Below are 21,430 nucleotides of genomic sequence, written 5' to 3' on the forward strand. Positions count from 1 at the left end.
AACTTTTCAAAGCATTCTAGAACATTCTTGTAGAGAACTCTATAAGATATCTAGAAGAATCCTAGCTGTTGGATGTATGGCATTTGTAAAAATCTAGACTATTCATTGTAAAGTATCCCTCTATCACTATAAGAAAATATATTTCTAGCAGTAGTTTTAAATCTAGCTATTTAACGACTACCGTTGGAAATATTAATATGTAGCGGCAGTTGATTAAAATTGCTGCTAGACACCAAACGACTGCCACTACATAAAAGGCGCAAGTTTCACTTTCCCTTCCTCATGCCTCTTCCCGCCATCTCTCTCACAATCGTCCCTCTCTCGCTCAATTGTCTCTTGCCTTTTCTCACGCTTTCTCTCTCTTAGGTTTGTCCACGGTTCAGTTAACCGAACCATGGCCCTTTTTTGTAAACCAAACCGGTGGTACTGGTTTTTCCATTTCACCAAACAGAAACTGAATAGGTACCACCAGTTAACCAATCCATCGGTTTCGGTTTTTGACCGGTTCGGTTCTTTGGTTTTTTGGTTTTTTCTATTTATAATATATATCATATAAATATATGTTTAATATTATATTATAAATAATAAACGATATATAATATATTATAAATATTTTAAAAATATATAATATAAATAATATATTTATAAATAGATCATTATAAATATAATATAATTATATATTTATATACATAATGAATAAATATTTATATATAATACATAGAAAATATGTGACATATATTAAAAATATATATAAAATATACATATAAATATATATACCGGTCAGTTAGGTTAACCATTGGTTTTTTATAGGTTAACCAAAAACCGAACCGGTCCTTTGGTTTTTCAAAAAACTTTAAACAAAATCGAACCGATCAGGTTGGTTAACCACATTTTGCAGTTCGATTTTCTCGTTTCGATTCGGTTTTTCAGTTTTTCAGTTTTTCATGGACACCCCCTACTCTCTCTCTCTCTCTCTCTCTCTCTCTTAGTCGTCCCTCTCTCACTCTCTCTCTTGCTCTGTCAAGGGAGTGTTCTGTCTCTGTCAGAAGAGTGTTTTGAGGTAAAGTCCATGCTTCTTCGGGCCTTCTTCTCAGATTGGAAGCTTTCTCTAGAGTTTTGAGGTAAGGTCAATTCTTCAAAAATATATGCATTCTAGGTTTTATTTCTAGGGGTTTTTATGATTCAGTCCACCCCTAGGTGGAGCTAGGATTTCCTAGGGGTGGACTGAATCTTGCCCATGGATTGATGCCAAATTCACGGGTAGGATGTGGTTTATAGGGGAGGCTACTAGTAGACTAGGGGGACTGCAAAAAAGATTTCTGAGGGGGATTGCATCCCAAAAATTTCTTATTTCTATTGTTTTGTTTTTTTTGTTTTTTTACCTCTGTTTTGGCCCTGATCGTCGATGATTTGCCTTTTCCGACATTTATCAGTATTTTGATTTTTTTTTTCCAATTTTTTGTTTGTGTTCTTAGCATGATAGAATCGAGCTCATTTCCTTAACTTTTAGATTTAGGGTTTGTATCATTCATTTGATACTTCTACTTATAAGAAGTTAAGAATATTTGTTTTTACTAACCCTTGGTTTTGTCTCTAATCTTAGATACTATAGGGTTAATTTACATGATTAAAATAATAAGCCATTGTTATGATTAACTACATTCATCCTGATCTGTTTTGACAATGGTCTGACCAGATAACTATAGGGTGATTGCAGCACCGCACATATAAGAATACTTAAGAGAAATTTGAAGATATAAAGATGTAGTGGTAACTTCCTTGCAATTATTTTTGGTAGGTTTCCAAATAACTTAAAAATCAATCTTAATATTTAGAGTTGTTAAATTGTCATCAGTTTTTAGTTTCAGACTTCTAGGTATGGATAGTAACTGGAAAATTGTCAAGATATGAGTCAAGCCTCATTGGAAGTTTTGGATAGGTTGTTTTGCTTGAGAAAGTAGTATAGATATATAGTTCATAATTTGAACAGTCAGGGCTTTTGTTCTCATGGTTATCAATACAATTCATTTTGATGTGTATTATACAAAGGTTTAGTAAGAACAAATTGAGATCCTCAAACCATTTTCTAATGAATATGATTACTCAAATTGGATATGGGAGCAATACTTTGCTAAAAGTTGGATAAGCCATTCAGTGAATCTTATATATATTTAAGGGAAAGGGGTGGTCTTCCCTTTCACCAAATGGTGGTATTTCCCTTTAATATATATATATATATATATATATATATATATATATATAAGGTTCTTCATTAAAAATTCTCAAACTATAATAAACAAAAAAATTGATTGTGTAAGGTCCATTAAGTAGTATCATATGTGTTATGTCATTCGAGCATGTGCCTCATATGACCTGAAAATGGAATTGTTTTAGCCACCAGTTTTTTAATTAATGGTTCGACCATCCGGTTTGAACAGATAACCCATTCTGACAACAAAAAATAAAAAAATGGCCAAAAACCATGAAACATGTCAACGACAGTTCAACTGTCCGATTTGAATAGATGGCATGCTCTGCCAACAAAAATTACAAGCAAAAAATTACGAAACCATTCTAGCCACTGGTTTTCGGATTGACGGTTCGACCGTCTGGTTCGAACGGACTACCCGTTCTGTCAAAAAAAATTACATGAATAAATTTGTAAGTGAAGTCCATTAAGCAGTGTCATATGTGTTATGTCATTCGAGCATGTGATCATATGACTCGATAACGGAACCATTTTGGACACCAGTTTCAGGGTCGACGGTTTGATCATCCGGTTCAAACGGACGTCCCATCGACCGCTTGGGTTAATGGATCATTGACTAATTCAATGGTTGTTCGCCAAGGACCAGGATTGGGTAAAACAGAATTGGTTGCATGGGCGTTTTCCAATTAAACAAAATTAAAAATGGTGGTTCGACCATTCGGTTCGAATGGACGGCCCATTTTGATAACAAAAATTATAGGCAAAAAATTGAGTGTGTGAGGTCCATTAAGCAGTATCATGCGTGTTATGTAATTCGAGCATGTAACTCATACAACCCGAAAATGGAACCGTTCTAGCCACTGGTTATCATGTCAACAATTTGACCATTTGGTTCGAATGAGTGGCCCATTCTAACAACAAAAAAAAAGGCCAAAAACCATTGGATGGGTCAACGGTTCGACCACCTGTGTCAATGGGTCGTTGATTGATTCAACAATTTTTGGCCAGGGATGAGATTAGGATAAAACGAAATCGGTTGCCTAGACAGTTCCCAATTAAAAAAATAAAAAGCCAAAAACCATTGAACGTGTCAATGGTTCGACCACCCGGGTCATTGGGTCGTTGATCAATTCAATGATTTTTGGCTAAGTACCAGGATTGGGGTAAAACGGAACCAATTGCTTGGATAGTTCCTGTGCTAAAATATCCGTCTGTCTATATCAACAGCGGTTCGAAAACCATGGTTTTTATGCTTTTGGATTTTTACTATTCAAAGGTTTCTTCTAGTGTGGGCTTTATTCAAGTGTGTTTTTGCTTTTATTATTTTATTATTTTTTTGTATTTGATCTTCTTCTTCTTCAAGATCCTCCAAAATGGTTTAAGGTTTACCACCATTTTATTTCTTCCCTTTTGCTTTTTCTTTGGGTTTTCTTGTGCAATGCTTTTTTTTTTCTTACAAGATGATCTGCTTTCCCTCTTTCTTTGATTGCATGTATGTTTAGATTCGTCTCAAATCAGAACTTTGGACTTGATTTTCTGATTTTTTTTCCTTGGTTTTTCCAGTTTGGTGGATTCACCGCCATTTTTTTTCTGTGTTTAAGGTCACTTTGGATTTATCTTTCAAGGTTTTGGAATCCCTTGTAATGTTTACCCTTTCCATTACTATGACTACAAAGTTATTTTGTCTAATTATTGACATATAGAAAAAAAAAACTCAAAAATGGAACTGTTCTAGCCATCGATTTCCAGGTTGATGGTTCAACTGTTTGGTTCGAACAAGTGGCTCATTTTGACAACAAAAATTAAAAAATAAAAAGTAATTAAAATAAAATGGCAAAAAGCTGTTGAAAGGGTTGATGATTCAACTACCGGGTCAACAGGTCATTGACTGATTCAACAATTTTTGGTCAAGGATTAAGTTTGTGGTAAAATGGAACCGGTTTTCTGGACGGTTCCCGGGCCCAATGGTCCTACCATCCAGGTCAATTGGGAGTTCTCGATGTGAAGCAAAAGACAACTATGAAGTAGAACTCAGAACTATCACTATATGATCGTGTTCTTTTATATGAGATGCTTTGATGAAGAAATATTTAAAAAATGAGTACATGATGATTTATTTTAAGTCTTTATATAAGTTTCAAGACTTAAATACTTATAATTGCAAGTTTCTTATTAAAAAATCATTATCTTTTTTAATATAACAAATAGCAATATTACAATTCAATTCCAACCCTTGTGAAGCAGAGCCCCTCCATTACTAAATCATTAAATAGGTGAGGTGACTGTACATATTTGTACTTATACTGTTACCAAACAAAATTAAGCCTAAAAGACACACCAATAAGCCATTCAGTTACATTTATTCACCTCTCTTATTTGCCTTCATGAATTGCTATCCACCCATCCATTGAGTTTGATGTTGATTCAATAACATGTTAAGCCATACAGCTGTCAATGATTTTCTATTCATTCCATAATGCGATCAGGCAATAAACAAAGTAATCTCCCTGAGCATTTAGAAACATATAAAAGAAAACCTTAGGCTTATACTTCATTTACTAATTTAAATTTCTTTATTCGACATCATGGATTTGTTTCTTTTAGTTTGTTCTCTTTGGGAAAAAGCGCTGTTACTAGCCATTAGATTTTCTCTCTTTTTTCTTTTTATTTATTTGGATAGGATTTATAACAAATTTATATTGGATTGGGTTGGATTAAGCCAATATCTAGTCCATTGATACAAGATAAGAATATATGTGTCAATGAATCGGGTTTGGGTTGAACCAATCTAAATCAAAATGAATTTGAACAGATTGGATGGTCCAGAGGGACCGGTCCAAATTGATCCAAAATATTCATTGGATTGGATTGAACCTGGTCCAATTATAATGGACACACATTGGACCGGATCGGATTGGACCAAATCCAGTCCAATTGACACCCTTAGGCCCTAGATATTGCAACTCAAAAACACCACATATCATAAAAGTCATCTTCATTAACTTCATGTTGTGGCTATAAGCCTGTAACTATGTACTAGTACTACTTATTTTGAGTTCTTTTTATGCCAATGTTGAATCTCATGCCATAAGACCATGATATAAAAAAACAGATAATTTGTTGCAACTTGCAACTACCGTTCTGTTTGAATCAAAATGAAAGGATCTGTTTCAGTAGAATCGTGATAGAAGAATACAGGTTTCTTCTTGTGTTCAACCCATAAGTGAATATTAGCTTGAACCTCCAGATCCAATTTATATGTTGACCTTTTTATAATCATCCCAAGTTTGCGAACATACTGGAATGCAAGGATAGTAACTTCTGCATTTGAACCACAGTAGTGTTGAACCCCTTCAATGTGAGTATTGACCCCATCATCCCAAGTTCTTCATGCCTAGTTTATCAAAGCCTTATTTTTTTATTGGAAATGGTAGCATTCATTAAAGATAGCCATTAAACATTATACAATCAACCACTCAGAATATGAGTATTGACCCCAATCAGTTCCAACATCTTACATATTCAAATCAAGTGGATAAAGAAAAACAAGATCGGACTGGACGGTCCAACAAATGCAGCCATTTGGCCTTAGGAAAACTTCCCAGCCATCTTACATCTTTTTTTTTTTTTTTTGTAATCAATGGCGTTATATGCAGATAAATAAATGACCTTAGGAAAACTTCCCAGCCATCTTTAAGTTCCTACAAATGCAGCCATTTGGCACACATCCACCTCAACATTCTCGTCTGAGCTACATGATCCTTTTATAGATGAGTATTTTTATTGTTTTCCCAGCATTTGACTCCACTAACGTTACATGGTTTCATCCCACTACTCTGTTGCAGTTTTGGTTGGGTAATAGGAGATTAAAGATTTCCTTTGGGATGTGGAATTAGTTTAGGAAACCAATAAAATATAGTTTTATGGGTTATTTTTATTTAAGTCTATATCATTTAACAGTCCAGTGGAAGGTTTGCATGTGTTGTATCTGGAATGCTATCTAATTGACAGATTCCAGTCAAATGGATTATTTCTAAAGACATTTGAAAAGGGCAGCCCAGTGCACAGGGCTTCCACTAATGTGGGGTCTAGGGAGGAACAGATGTACATAGCCTTACCCCTGCACATATAGAAAGGCTTTTCAAAGATTTGAACCCTGGTCACCCAGGTTGCAATGGAGCAACCCAACAGTGCACTCCTTCCGTTTGCAAAAGGCAAGAATAGGATGATGAGAATTGGAGCACCTTCATGATGGCACTGCAAAGTAGCAAATGGAGAACAGTTTCAGCAGTCTGAGAAACAAACTCCAAGAAGCATAAATAAAAGACAAATAGACAAACAAAAAACAAAATGAAAAAGGGTAGAGTACTAAAACATTTAGCACTATCAGTCCCCACTGTTGTTCACAACTGAGACCAACTTCGGTCCATGCCATTTTAAGAGAAGCTACAATCCAACTAGGTATTCCCATAACCCATTCTTGTTAGGGACTTCGATAAAAGCTGGAGTAGCAGAACTGAATGAGTTATTCTTTATTTTCTAGAAGACAAATAATTATAGTAATCAACCTAAGCTTCAGCCATTAAAGAGCTCACAACTACCGAAATTCATCCATTTCAGCCGTTATCATCCAAAAGCAAGACATAGATCGACAACTGTTATCATCCAAAGAAGGTAAAAACAATTACTGTATGTGGATGTATCTATTTTCTCTGGGAGCTGTTTTAATTTCCAATAGTTGGCTTCATAGTTGACCAAGGGAGACAGTTGCAAGAGCACAAGAAAGGGGTTGTGCCGCAGAGGGCAACCAAACAAGATATATTATCAATTAATTGTTATATATTGATACTAAAATGTACATTATCAAAAAATTGTTTGCCAAGTTTAAGGTAAAAAAACACACAGGAGTCTCTGTTTTAAAGGCCACTTTGACATACGCCTGACACAGTATTTTTTAGGTCATTATTTTAGTTGTAATGTCCTTCAAAATATAAGGTAACCTGCAATTCCAAAATACAAACAAAACATTGTTTATCTATTCTTGCATGTGGCTACTCTAGAACTACTTTGTTTGTGGTTGATAACAAATTTCATGTACCTTTGTTGCAATTTGTAGTAATGACACTAGAACAGACACTGGAACAGAATTTCAATGACCTCTAAATGGATTTGGCTAATGGTTAGAAGATACCTCTACTGTTAGGGTCTGCCCCATGGTCTAGTAGAAGAAGCACACAATAATGAGTTCAAATCAGCCCCCCACAAGATTGCCCCCCACAATGTCCCACAGCACATTCCTGCCGTGTATTGGAAACATCTCCTGATGATGACATCATCATTTTTTGGATTATCATCGGGAGATGTTCCAAATACACGGCAAATATGTGCTGTAGGACGTTGTGGGGGGCAATCTTGTGGGGGGCTGATTTGGTCTCCACAATAATTCTTATTTCCTTTTGATGCTGCAATGTGCTGGTTAAAAGTTAAAGACATATTATAATAGAATACCAAATACGGGATTATTTAGAAAAAATTAAATTTTCTGAAAAAATGTAGAAGCATGGGAAATTTGCACATGAAAGCACTACGCCCACTGTTGTCCAATTCATTTGGATCCAAACCCCTTCTTAGCAATTGATTCAACAAAAGATCATCTCCTCTAAATGCTGCAAAGCAGAAAGTAAGTGGAAGGTCCGTTCTACCCCGAGCTAGCATATTCTCTGTTTCTGTTAAAACCCTTGCATTAATGGGTCCTGCAGCTCTTTCAAATGCTGTCCCACAATAAAGAAATGTCAACATTGTGTAACATGACACAACTGATTATAATTATAAGAATGGATACCATAATCCTACTTTAATTTTGTACTGTAGAAACACTATAGACCCTTTATTCCTACCAAACTTGATCATTAGCAAATCATTCAATGAAGGAATACAAGTCAATTAAGGAGAGGATGATGATATTATGAAAGGTAAAAAATTCTTAGTAACTTTGAAATAACTAAAACTTAAAGAACTAGATAGAAATACGAGACCTACAGAGAAAACCTACTGCTAACTAAGGCCAACCACCTCTGGATTAATGGAACAGAAGAGCTTCCCTGATTAATTGTTCTCTGGCGACCAGAGATTGTGTTATCTTCTGAATACAAACGACATTAACTGTTTGGTACAAGCAGAGATTGCAAGAGCTGATCACGGTTGTCATCGTCGTCTCCCACGGCTGTCATCGTCAAACATCGGCGTACTCAAATTTAACTATGATCAAGGTCAATTTGATGGTGGTTGAACCCGCGCAAATAGAAAATAATTTCGCTCATACGAATGGGTGGGTCATTGGTGGAAAGATCTCCTTCATGAACAAACCCAAAGTAAACATCCTCTCATAATTCTCCTCTTCTGATACGCTTCCATGCCTAACCTACGCACCCGCCATCGTTTAATCTCATCTGTACCACCTCCATCACCCATCGACACTGCAAAAGGAACACGATCAGCAGCAGTCGACGATAAGGTCTTACCGGAGTACCTTGAGGGGAGACTTCAAATCCCCGATCTTCGGTCGATCTTCAAGGGTCATAGCTGGATTCCTTCAAGGGTCGATCTTGGGTCATTAATATCAAAAAGACGAGGATTCAGTTCGTTAGGTATTAGGATCAGTGGCGGAGTTTGGCAGTTTTCTGAATACCGGTCATGGAATTTCGACTGACGAAACGGAGTGTGTTTTTAAGATCCCGACAGGGAAAAGTTCTAAAAAAACAGAAGAGAGAGAAGGTAAGGATAACAAATCAAAATTTAATGGAATCGAAGTGTTGTAAATTGTGGTTAATATCGAAAATGCCCCTACTGGCATGAAATACAATATAGAGGCATTTACAAACGCTTCTTCATGAATTCATCTCAACCGTCGTGGTTGGCTTTTAAAGAGGCACCTTTTATCAAATGCCTCTCTCCTAAAGCCTCTAAAATTAAATTTTTCTAATAGTATCACATAGAAAGATAAAAAAGTTTCATATGAAATTTCCTGAAATTTGACATTGTTTGAGTCGATTTAGAAAACTTAGGGTATCTTTAAATCAATTTCTAATATGTATGAATCCTGACCATAAATTGATGTTAAATTCATAAGCAGGATGCGATTTATTGGGGAGGGGGGCGAGGGGGCTATGGGAGGTTGTCATTCAGAATTCTGCATTGGATTGCAGTGTATTTAACCCTAAACTATAAGTGAAGTAAAATAAACTTGTGGTAAAATAAAATAAAACCAAAAGCAAAAATGAAGCAGAATTTGCATTCTTCTCACTTATAGGCATGCATTTATGTTAGAATAAATGAAATTGCATTGCAACTAAAGCCTAAATTTCAAAATGGCCCCGAGGCCGAGGTCCAATGTAACAGGAGTTCTTAAAGTTGGAAAACCCAACACTGCTTTATGCAAATCCACGAGCCTTATTAACCAAAAAAAAAAAAAAAAATCCATGGGCCTTGTGAAATATAGGGTAAATTTTTGAAACATCCCCCCGCCATTGCTAAAACCTTTTGTGAAGTTTGGTAATTGCAATCAGCTCCCCTGAACTCTATGAGATAGTTGCAAGTAGATCCCCTTTATTGGAATTCTCTAAAAAGGGGATTGAAAATGTTGAAAATATCCATAAAGTTACTTTTGACCAAAATGTTTATTTTCCAAAATTTCTCTTCTTTGCATGAATCTCTAACCCAAACCTTTTCAATTACTTTTCTGAAACTGATTTATTTTCCAAATTTTCCTTTCATATCAATCACTCAATGGGAAGGTGGCAACTTTAAAATTTATTTTCTATTATTTATAAAGTTTGTACATTGGTATTTTTGGACATTTTTTGTGACTATTATTAGATGATTCTAATAGAGGGGTTCTACTTGCAACTGTGTATTTGGGTCAAAGAGTTCATGTGAAGTGATTGCAATGACTAAACATTAGGGGAGGTTTGAGCTAGGGGTGTCAATTGGACTGAATTTGGTCTAATCCAATCCAGTCTAATGTGAGTCCATTACAAATGGACCAGGTCCAATCCAATTTAATGAATATTTGGGACCATTTTATACTGGCCAATTCAATGTCGGGGCCATTCAATCTACTCAAATTTGTTTTAATTTAGATTGGTTTTAAATCAAACCTAGTCCATTGACAGCTATAATCTTGTCTTCTATCAATGGATTGCATATTGACTATTTGGCTCAAACCAATCCAATCCAATGGATCAGGTCCAATCCAATCCAATAAATGTTTTGGACCATCAAATCTGGACTGCTCCAATTCAATCCAAATTGATTTTGGTTTGGACGGAGTACATTCCAAAACCGGTCCATTACACCCCTAGTTTCAGCAAGAGTAAAATGCTTCACCTCAGGGGAGATTCCAGCAAATGAAACCAGACAGGAATTGTGTCAATTTCCGACCAAATTCTATGAAAGCGTTGACTTATTTCCTGTGTTTTTATCTTTTCCGTTGGTTTCGCTTCATTCTCCACGAAAAACCGAATTATTTCAGCAGAGTTAAATGTGTCTGGTTTAATTAAAGACTGAAAGTAAAGTATTAGCCTAAATTTTAGCATTAAAAACGGTAAGCCGTTGAAAGAAAACACATTTACTGTTGTGGGTAAGTTTTCTTTCAGAAAACCGTTAAGCCGTTGTGGGTAGAATTGTCTATCTGGCGCCAAAAACCATAAACAAACTTCTTCAACAAAAATGAAGAAAAGATGGGACACAATAAAACCCAGTCTTTGAGAATTAGAACTCTTAAAATCACCGAAGTTGTATGTAATAACGTTTCCCTCTTTTCTCTTCCCATTTGAGGCTTTGAGTGTTGCAGACTCAAGCCTTTAGATTGGTACGTATCATCTCTTCTTGTTCTTGTTCTTCTTCATTGTTTCCTCACAAATCAGACCACAAGCAACCATGGTCTGTAATGGGTTTGACCTAGAGGGCATTAGCAAAAATGGGTATCATGTGTCTGGTTTTCAAACCATTGGTTGCGGGTTGACCTGTCCATCTGGCGCCAAAAAAGAAACGCAGGACAGACTTAGTCTGACAAAGAGAAACAAATGCGGAGACCCATAAAAGCCTTGAAACTTGCCAGCCATTAATGCGGAAATTATGTGGGGGTTATTAAGACCTGAATCTCTTTGTCAGTTTTGTACTTCCCTTGAGAGTTTCTCCATTTGTGTGAAACTTGATAGGGAATGCCTGGTTACTTCTTTCAATCTTCTTTTCTCTTTTAATTATTTTAGTTTAATAGGTATAATACAATAAGACAAATTATCAGGCGAATATCAATTTAAGGTCATTGATAATGTTCCATGTTACTGATTAATATTGAACTTGCGATCTCTTGTTTTATGATTTATCTGGATCAATCTTCTGATTTGTTTTTGCTTTATTCTGGCCAATATCTCTGCTTTTCAGGATTAGAAAAATGGAACGGTGTTTCTTCTTTATTTTCTTGTTTATCCACTCAGCTTTGGCACAGAAACATGTAGAAGATCCTTCCCAGAACCAGAAGTGGCTGACACTCAATGGTAGCATCTATGTTCTTCTTCCCGTTCAATGAATTTAATATCTGCTTTTTTGGGTCCTTGATCCTGGATTTCTTTTTATTTAAAGATTTTTTGGATGAAATATATATGTGGAATTCTGTTCAACTCAAGTTATGACATTTTCTTGTAAATAGTTTGATCTCTGCATTTGATGAAGCAGAAAAAAAAAAAAAAGAGCAAGAATATTTATAAGAATTCCTAATAGTCTATCATTTATTTATTGGAGTTCTATCATTCTCTAGTCTTACAAAATATAATTCCATCTATTAAGATGCATTGATAAGGTGGAGGCTTCCATTATACAATAACAATAGAATGGAACTTCTCCCAGGTAAATGCAGTGTGGTTGCGTCATATTTCCTTTTGGAATCAGTATAGTCCTTTATATCGTATCAGAAGCATCAGCTTGATTTGCGACCTTTCTCTCTTTCTTTTTGTTCATTCTGAGATAAATTGCTAGAATAGGAACCTCCTCATTTACACCTAATGTAACTCTCACAAGGCACTTCCTTCACATCTACATTAAATATTTCCTTTTCCTTTTAATTTTTTATTTCAAACAAAAATCCATAGGAAAAGATGTGTTGGGCACAGTTATAACTGTAATTTATGTAATAGGTTGAGGTAGGACACTCTACCTCCCCTGGAAGCTGTATTTGTATGTATATTGCTGTTTTGCTTAATGAAATCTGTTCACTATCCAAACAAAGATAAAAAGAATAAGAAGGAAGATAAAACTGGTGAAAATATTTAGGGGAAGCCCAACCTTTTTCAGGATTATTTATCAGAAAAGTTATAAATACAGTTTATAATTTACCACAGGAAACAAAACAGATGTAAATAAGATCTTCCAAATGTTTGCAATTTCATCCTTGTTAAGATTTCCCAAGACTCCATATTTTGTTACATGAATTAAGATCTTTATTTTACATGTTATTACAGGTGATAGACCTTTAGTGATAGCACGTGGTGGATTTTCGGGTGTTTTTCCGGAGTCCAGTCAGTTTGCCTACCAATTTGCTCTATCAACAAGCATATCTGATGTGGTTTTGTTTTGTGATTTACAATTAACAAAAGATGGAAATGGGATATGCCAGACAGAACTACGTCTTGACAATTCAACAACTATATCTGCCTACTACCCCGAGGGGGAGAAAACTTACAATGTGAATGGAAAAAATATTAGTGGGTGGTTTGCGGTGGACTTTACAGTTGAGGAGTTATTTAACAATATAACATGTAAGTGTTTCAGGATTCCTCTAATTTGGCTTCCAGGAAAAAGGATTTTGTTTTGTCTTGTCTCTGTGTGTTGTGTGCATATAATGGAAACTTATAGCTGTGTCTATTCACAATTGAGATCAAAATATGGTTCTTTTTTTCTATTGTTTCAAATGTTCAAACTAACATAACAGCCTAAAGTCCTTGGTTTTGCTTTCACCCAAATTTTATTATAGTATGAAGAGAATTTCCATGGCAGGTTCATGTTACAAACCATCACCATAGCCACGGCACCTCAATGATAATGCAAGACACTAAAAATCATGCTTGAATAACATTATCTATATTTGCCTAATCTCATTTGGCACAAGAGTTATTTGTTAATTCTGGTTGTTATTATTCTTAACATAAACCATCCAAAATTTAATAAGTCTTTCATTTTTTTAATGTTCATATCATTATTAAATAGGTATTTATCCTGCTATGGTATTATCCACAGGTTTGTAGCTGGCATTGCCAGTAAGGAAAGTAACCTACTGGATAAGAGTCTTCTTAATTGCAGTTGTAGATAGCAGGTGCTTTTCTGAAAATTTACAAATAAAGATGCATTGAGATATGTATTCATGTACATGCGCATATGTGAAATTCTTTTCATTGCTTTTGTTACCAAAGAAGTTACAACCATGCTTGCTGTCGTTTCCTTTATCTATTTCTTACACAACCAGCAATATCCCAGAACAAATGCATGCAATGGAGACAAAGTTACAACCATAAATTATTTTGTATTTCCTATTTATTTAGTTAATTTGCATTCTTCTTCTAAGAGTTTGCTTTTGAAAGTAACTACCTTTCTTTTATGTGTATTTTCTTTGTGCTTTTAAGTGTCTCAGAATGTCTACTCCAGAGCAAGTATATTTGATGAGACTCTACCGATAATGACAGTTGAAGATGTAAAAGGACTTCGACCCCCCAAGTTCTGGTTGAATGTTGAGGTATGTAGATACTCTCTCTCTCTCTCTCTCTCTCTCTCTCTCTCATATTCATCTCATTAGTTAAGCCTAGTCTCTAGAGAAACAATTCATAAATGTAGTTCAATAGAGACAGGCGATAAGGAGAAGTATATATATTTAGTTGAAGAGAATGGTCTGTTCATCATCTACAAAATTTAACATCAGGTCTTTCTTCTGCCTGTACTGTATGTTGCAGTATGACATGTTCTATGTTCAGCACAACTTGAATGCAGAAGCCTACATTGAGGAGTCTTTAAAACATATGCGTATCGATTACATATCATCGCCTGAGATTGGTTTCTTAAAGAACCTCAATGGAAAGCTGAACACAGACACGACAAAGTTAATATTTCGGTTCTTAGAAGCAGATGCAGTTGAACCCACAACAAAGCAAAAGTATGGTTCAATCTTGTCAAATTTGCCTGAAATCAAGACCTTTGCATCTGGGATTCTTGTTCCCAAGGAATACATTTGGCCTGTCAATGCTCAAAAATATTTAGAGGCTCACACTAACCTAGTAACAGATGCACATAAGCAAGGATTACTAGTATTTGCTTGTACTTTCAAGAATGATGGGATAGGAAGTTATAACTACAGCTATGATCCCACAGCTGAGTACTTGCAGTTCGTCGACAATCCTGATTTCTCTGTTGATGGGGTACTTACAGACTTCCCTCCTACTGCATCGGAAGCCATTGGTGAGACATTTTGCTGCTATTCTTTCACCATGCATATTTATATTCTTTCTTAAATAATGGATATTCCAGAAAATGATTTAAGTGGCACAATAGCTATATAGAATCTCTGAGAAACTAACCTTTAGTATTTCATTCCATAACCCTAAAAATATCCACCTGAAGTATAGCACCACATAGAAAATGTTTCTTTTTTTTCCCAACATTAAGATAATGTGCCAGTTCTTTTTGTTTTAGAAAACAAAATATGCACATTGACAAACACCTCTTTAGTGGGTTTGGGAGGAGAAGTTTTTAACCAACTGTTGTCCTGGCAGCCCAGCGCACAAGGGTCCTGCCAATGTGGGGTCTGGGGAGGGACAGATGTATGCTGCCTTACCCCTGCACATACAGAGAGGCTGTTTCTAATGATTAAAATAACCAATTAATGCATTGCTATACTTTGAATACTCAGGAGTCAGAAAACATAAGCAGAAAAACCACAAGAATACATTTGACTGGTCAGAATCCTTTCATACATCATCAGACTTTCTCACGACTGATCTGGTTCTAAACTGCTAATTACCTTAGAAATATACCCTTGATTGATAAAATTCGTCTACCCATTTCTAACATGTTACACCCTTCACAAGATCAGGATCAGGTCTTTCGAAGAACATGCAATCCCATAAACAAGTTATTTACAAGGTTTCGATATTCTCTTTTCAGATTGTTATGTTAAGCCAACTGAATCCTAATATTTTATCGTAAATCCTGTCATTGTTTACTACCCAAAGAGTAAATGTAAAAGAAAAGATTTTTCTTTTCATCATTTCTACTCCTATTTTCAGATTACTCTTTTCCTTGCAGGTTGCCTGGCGCATAACAACAAAACCAGACCTGACAAAGGTGATAAACAATCTTAAGCCCTTTCAAGGCCATAGTATTTGTGCTGGTGTAAAGAGTAGAAAGGAAATTATAAATATATAAATTTATAATCCTCTGTCCTTTCAGGTAAAGTTTTGGTCATAACTCACAATGGAGCTAGTGGAGTCTTTGCTCCCTGCACTGATCTTGCTTATCAGCAAGCAGTTGATGATGGAGCTGACATAATAGATTGCTCAGTCCAAATGACAAAGGATGGAATAGCATTCTGCTCTGAATCACCTGACCTAATGGCTTATACTACTGCAATGACTACTTTTATGTCTCGAACTTCCTCTGTCCCAGAAATCCAACAACACAGTGGGATATTTTCATTTGACCTCACTTGGAGCGAGATTCAAAGCTTGAAACGTAAACTCTTAAAAAGTCCCCTCTAATATTTTCCATGTTATAAAACTTAGATGCCCTTTGTTTAATCTATAGATATGAAGTATTAGTACCACATGCATGCTTGCATTTTTCAATAGTTACATATATACATTCTATTTATTTATTGGCATATATATATGCCAATCTAGATATCTACATTGTACAGATGTATCATAGAACATGCATAAATAAAAGAATCAATTTTAGTAAAACTGTAAACTTTAGCCAATTTTGTGGTCTGTAATTAGGATCCATCATGAGCCCCTCCCCCAAACTCATGATTCAAATAAAACAGTAGGGAGAGTGAAGGTACTCATAGAGTGTGCCAATCAACTCCATGGTGATATCCATCCAAGAATTCCCATGTAGGAGATTGTAGACATCAACTCTCATCATCATATTATCTAAGCCTTGTCCCAACTATATGGGGTCAACTAAAAAGAAACTGATCCTCTCTAAAATTCTTGCATACTGAAAAATATGGTTGTTAAAGGCCTACCAACACAGAACCAAAATGTGATGTTTTCCATGGGAATCAATGTCCATTTGCTTTTTGGTTTCAGGATGGAAGTGATTTACCATAAATTTCATACCTCCAATATGATGATGATACCTTCATATTTTTTAATATATTTGTGGGACAAGAATTCACTCTAAAGGCTATTCTCAAAAATTTTGAGGTGTTATCAGGTCTTTAGTGAATATTGGTAAGAGTGTAATGGTTGAAATTTGGGAATCTTGAGGTCAGCTACTTGAAGAATGTGCTACTGCTATGGAATGCCAGATAGGTGATTTTCTTTCCACATATTTGGGTTTGCCTATTGGTGTTAAAACCTATTTTTCATCAACTTGGCAACTCAACTTAAATCAACCTTAATCCCAACTATTAGAGGTTGGCTATAGGAATTCTGTCCTGCTATTATTATGCTCTATCAAGAGACATGTTTTCTGTCAAACAACAAGTCCTTAAATCAATTTATTCTGCTTCAAACCACATTTTCTTGGTCTTTTCCTTGATCAATAGCCTTCTACTTGTGCCAATTTAATCCTCATTGGTGCAGTCATTGGTTGCTATGCACATAACCAAACCATCTTAGTTAACTTTCCATCATCGTGTCACTAATTGGAACTACTCGTTATTCCTCCATAATGTGCTCATTTCTGGTTCTGTCCTTTCTATTATTTCCACTCATCTTTCTTAGAGGTGTAAATCGGACCATGCTGGGCCGGCACGGCATGGCCTGCATGCAGCTTGTGCAAAGTGCAGGCAGTGCCGTGCTGGCCCACGGGCCATGCCTCCCTCCCCTGGGATAATTTTGGGGATCAGCCCAGCACAGCCCATGGCCCGAGCCTGTGCAGGCCCGTGCCATGGGCCGAGCCTTGGGCCAGGCCGGGCTGCAGACTTGGCCAAGCTATGAGAGGCCTATTTGAAAAATGAAAAAAAATGTTTAAATTTTTATTTTAAATGAATTTTGATGTATATAATTGTTTATATATACAATGCAGTATAATAAAATTGAAAACAAAATTATATATTTATCATATATATAATATATAATATATATAATATATAATATATATATAAATATATATATGGCCCGTGCCAGGCCGGGCCGGGCTGGGCCGGCATGTGGGCCACGGGTGGCATGGCCCATTCCATCGTGCCGTGCCTAGCATGACCTACATACTGTTGTGCTGGTCTGGCTCAATTTCGTGTCAGGCAGCAGGAGGCAGGCGGCAGAGCCTGATTTACAGCTCTAATCTCTCTCAACATCCTGATTTACAGCCTGATTCTGGAACATGTTATTTCTTGGTTTTCCAACATTCTGTCTCATATAGCAATGTTGGTCTTATTAATGTTTTGTAAACTTTCCTTTATCAATAATATATTTCTAGTCACACAGAACAGTGGATGCACCTCTCCACTTCAAACACACTGCTCTAATTATCTGGGCAACCTCCTCTTTATTTTCTCCCTTATTATTGATGATTGATCCAAGGTATCAGTCTTGACCACTAGCCATAGAAAGAATTGAGAAGAAACTGGCTGGATGGAAGTACAGATAATTCTCTCTTGGGTAAGGTCACTCTCATTGATTGCTTTAGCAGCTATACCCATTTACTTTCTTTCTTTGCTCAAGGTTTCACAGAAGGTGGCAAAACAGACTGAACATATTAAAAATGTTTTTTTCTAATGCATGGAGGATGAGGGAGAAAATAATTCCATTTAGTGAAATGGTATTAGGCGTGTGAATGTGTCAACCAAATATGCTTGGAGGGATAAGACTTTAGAGTTATAAACAAAACTCTGCAAGCAAATAGTTATAACATTTTGAGAATGAGACAGGAGACATACGGGGGATGGTAGGGGAGAAACTCAGATACCAATTGGGCTTAGGCCTTCATGCCAGGTCCATTCAAAATTTAACGAAAGCTCAATGCAAGCCTCACCAAGTTGCATCTTCAGAGGAGGGTGGTGGTGTCTAAATGGCTGGAGTGAGATTATAGAGTTGCTACTGCTACATCTGTTTTTTGTGTTTGGAAAGTATCATTTAGTTGCATCAGTCTTTTAGGGGTTCACTAAATATGTAGTTGGTAATGGTTCAGTACTGCAGTTTTAGTAGGATGAGTGGTCTGGAGTTGGTGATGTGATGATCCTCGTGATAACCTGCTCCAGAACCTCAATACCTTGGTTTTCTTTGTTACAGTTGTTCCCCTTCTTTGTATCTGCTTCTTCATCAAGCACCTCCTAGTTCTCCTGGTTTAGTTCTGCAACATTTTGACAGATAAGATATGTGGATGTTTATCTTAAGTTTACCATCTTGTAGGGATATCATTGTTTATTTCTCTTTTTCCTTGTGAGTTAATTTTACTTTTGCTAACCAAATATAATTATAATGTGCATTTTAATTGGTAGAATTACCATTATACAAAAGACTAAATTGAAATTTAGAAATTAATTAATCATTGTTAGAGAGAAATTATATCTACTTAGCTGTAGAGATCCCAATAACATTGAAATTTTATCATTTCAGCTGACCTGCGAAGCCCAGTACCCGGTGTTTCCTTGCCAAGAAATCCAGCAAACAAGAATAAGGGTAAGTTCTTGACGCTACCTGAATTCTTGGACTTTGCAAAGGCCAAGGCAGTTCCTGGAATCATGATTGACATAGAGGTAAGCTTTTTCCTTGACTATACATTCAGTTTTTTTAAGTTGCTTATTGAATTCCCTTTAAATAAATTTCAAATCTAAAACACCTTCTATTGCTACTACTATATGATCTTAGAGATTTTCTAGACGAAAGAGCACAAGAAATCTTTACAAACCTAGGACATTAACCAATGTATCCCTATTTATCTGGGTCTTTGGAGGGATGGGCTGGACGTAGATATAACCTCGGGCAGTTTTGTGTGAAATTGATGCTCTAAGACTTAAACTGGTGATCTTATGCTTTTCGTACTGAGATTTTGCATTTCACCAAACAATGGTCTCTAACTAAAATCTGTTTATAGCTTATTAACATAACAAACCGTTTTACTTGACTTGTGGATTTTACTCGAGGGATAAAAAATTACAGAGATGCACTACTTGACAGCAATGTAAGAAATCTCCTAAGCCAAAACCTAACAAACATCCTTACAAAGAAAAAAAAGATTGTTTTAACTAACATGGGGATGGTTTGTAATCAATAATTAAATGTAGTAGTTAAAGGCTATAACTTCATAATCATACATGTCTGAGGCTTCATATGATTGATCCTACCTAGACACCTCCAATTTAGGGAAGTTGAACATGAGTTGATAATATGATCATAATTATCTTATCATTGGACTTCAGCATAGAGGATCAGATAGATGGGATGCCATCAAGTGTTGTTCTCATTGCCTTACATGTGCATTAAGCATAAGGCCATCAAGCTATGACATTTACAAACAGTACTTGTATATGCCAGATTAGATTAACGTCCAAAGAAGGTTGACATTTTCCTGTTTCTCAGAATGCTCCCTACCTTGCATCAAAGGGTTTTGACATAGTGGATATCGTTGCCAGTGCCTTGAGAAATGCCAGTTTTGACAAACAGGAAACCCAGGTTGTTATGATACAGTCAGATGACAGTGCAGTGCTCTCAAAGTTCAAGGATGTGCCCAGTTACCAAAAAGTCTTCCACATTTATGAGATAATCAGCAGTGTACCTAAGGAGACTGTGGAGGAAATCAAGAAGTTTGCAGATATAGTCAATCTCCCACGAAGCTCCTCTCTAGTTATATTAAATTCCTTCACCGTGAAGTACACTGATGTTGTTGACACGTTTCAACTTTCCAATATTTCTGTATTCACTTCTGTATTCATGAATGAATTCCCAACTATCGCAATTGACATGTTCTCAGATCCAATTGTGGAGTTGCAGACATTTGTTGCAGGATTTGGAATAGATGGGGTTGTAACTGATTACCCAGCAACTGCAAGGGCATATTCGAGTAAGTTTCACAATCTAAATTTTACTAGAAAATGCAGTCAGGAAAAGAATGCACTCATAACACAGTCAATAGATCGCGTGGTTTAAGTACATGTAACCAACTAGTAGACCTGCTTGATTACTGCAGGAAGTCCATGTATTGATCTTAATGCTAATGTCCCTTACACCATCTTCCCGGCTCAGCCTGGTGCTCTGCTTGCATTGGCATCACCAGATGCACTACCACCTGTTGGTGCCCCAGCACCATCACTTACTGTGGGAGATGTCATCGATCCACCACTACCCCCTGTAGGAGATGCCACCGCTGATGGAGTTGGATCTACTGGGCTAGATCTTCCAAGTGATCAGCCAACAAACAATGCCAATCTGAGTCTCTGTGTAGCAGCAATTGTGGCACTCACTTTGATGTTTTTGGGCCACTGACGTTGATTCACATGGAGTGGAATTTGTATTTTGTATTGGTTCTATACATTTTCACCATTTCTTAACTTCTTTCTCTAATCCCATTTGTACTTGTAGTAATTATCCATGATTAGCTTAAACTAGCTTTGCTGAATTATTGAATTTCATTTCAAAGTGATAAAAGAAAAAAAAAAAAAGATAATAAGAAGGAACTTATAAGACTGTTGTCTGCCAAGCAAAACGCTGTGCATTAAGGATTCTTATGTAATCAAAGTTACTTTTACCATGAAACACAAATGAGTAGGGTCGTCAACGGATTAGGCAGACCCAACAGACAAAGCAAATTGACCCAATTATATTGGGTCAGGGTCTCGTGATCTATCCAGATTTATTGTTCCTAAGGCTGCGTTCGATTGGGGTGTAAATGCAAATTGATATAAAACTTCACCATTGGATCGCATTTACACGCGTTTGTTTCCCATGTAAAAGCGGGCTGGTGTAAAACTTTACACCCGGTTCACTTTTTCAGCTGTTTGTTTGAGATGTAAAG

The 21,430-nt window shown here is 36.2% G+C and overlaps 1 protein-coding gene and 1 long non-coding RNA gene across 4 annotated transcripts; one reads left to right on the top strand and one right to left on the bottom strand.

Moving 5' to 3' along the window:
* Nucleotides 1–6,105: 6,105 nt before the first annotated feature.
* On the bottom strand, nt 6,106–9,089 carry LOC148852639 (uncharacterized). Of its 2 annotated transcripts, none has more exons than XR_016098926.1 (2): nt 8,249–9,089; nt 6,106–6,466 (listed from the first exon to the last, which is right to left on the bottom strand). It is a non-coding gene; the product is annotated as an uncharacterized LOC148852639 (long non-coding RNA). The 2 variants fall into 2 exon arrangements; XR_016098927.1 differs by having other exon boundaries at nt 8,262–8,980.
* Nucleotides 9,090–10,913: 1,824 nt separating this feature from the next.
* On the top strand, nt 10,914–21,034 carry LOC148852640 (glycerophosphodiester phosphodiesterase GDPDL7-like). Of its 2 annotated transcripts, none has more exons than XM_088946952.1 (10): nt 10,914–11,078; nt 11,654–11,766; nt 12,727–13,023; nt 13,885–13,994; nt 14,209–14,710; nt 15,557–15,595; nt 15,701–15,982; nt 19,036–19,175; nt 19,999–20,479; nt 20,606–21,034. In XM_088946952.1, the coding sequence occupies exons 2-10, from the start codon at nt 11,664–11,666 to the stop codon at nt 20,899–20,901; spliced, it is 2,250 nt and encodes a 749-aa protein (XP_088803078.1). In that variant the 5' UTR covers nt 10,914–11,078; nt 11,654–11,663; the 3' UTR covers nt 20,902–21,034. The 2 variants fall into 2 exon arrangements, with proteins under 2 accessions (XP_088803078.1, XP_088803077.1); XM_088946951.1 differs by lacking the exon at nt 10,914–11,078 and adding an exon at nt 11,336–11,530.
* Nucleotides 21,035–21,430: the final 396 nt, after the last annotated feature.

The sequence above is a fragment of the Nelumbo lutea genome, chromosome 5, assembly GCF_056320005.1.
Source record: "Nelumbo lutea isolate HS-2025 chromosome 5, American lotus-T2T, whole genome shotgun sequence".
Lineage (NCBI taxonomy): Eukaryota > Viridiplantae > Streptophyta > Magnoliopsida > Proteales > Nelumbonaceae > Nelumbo > Nelumbo lutea.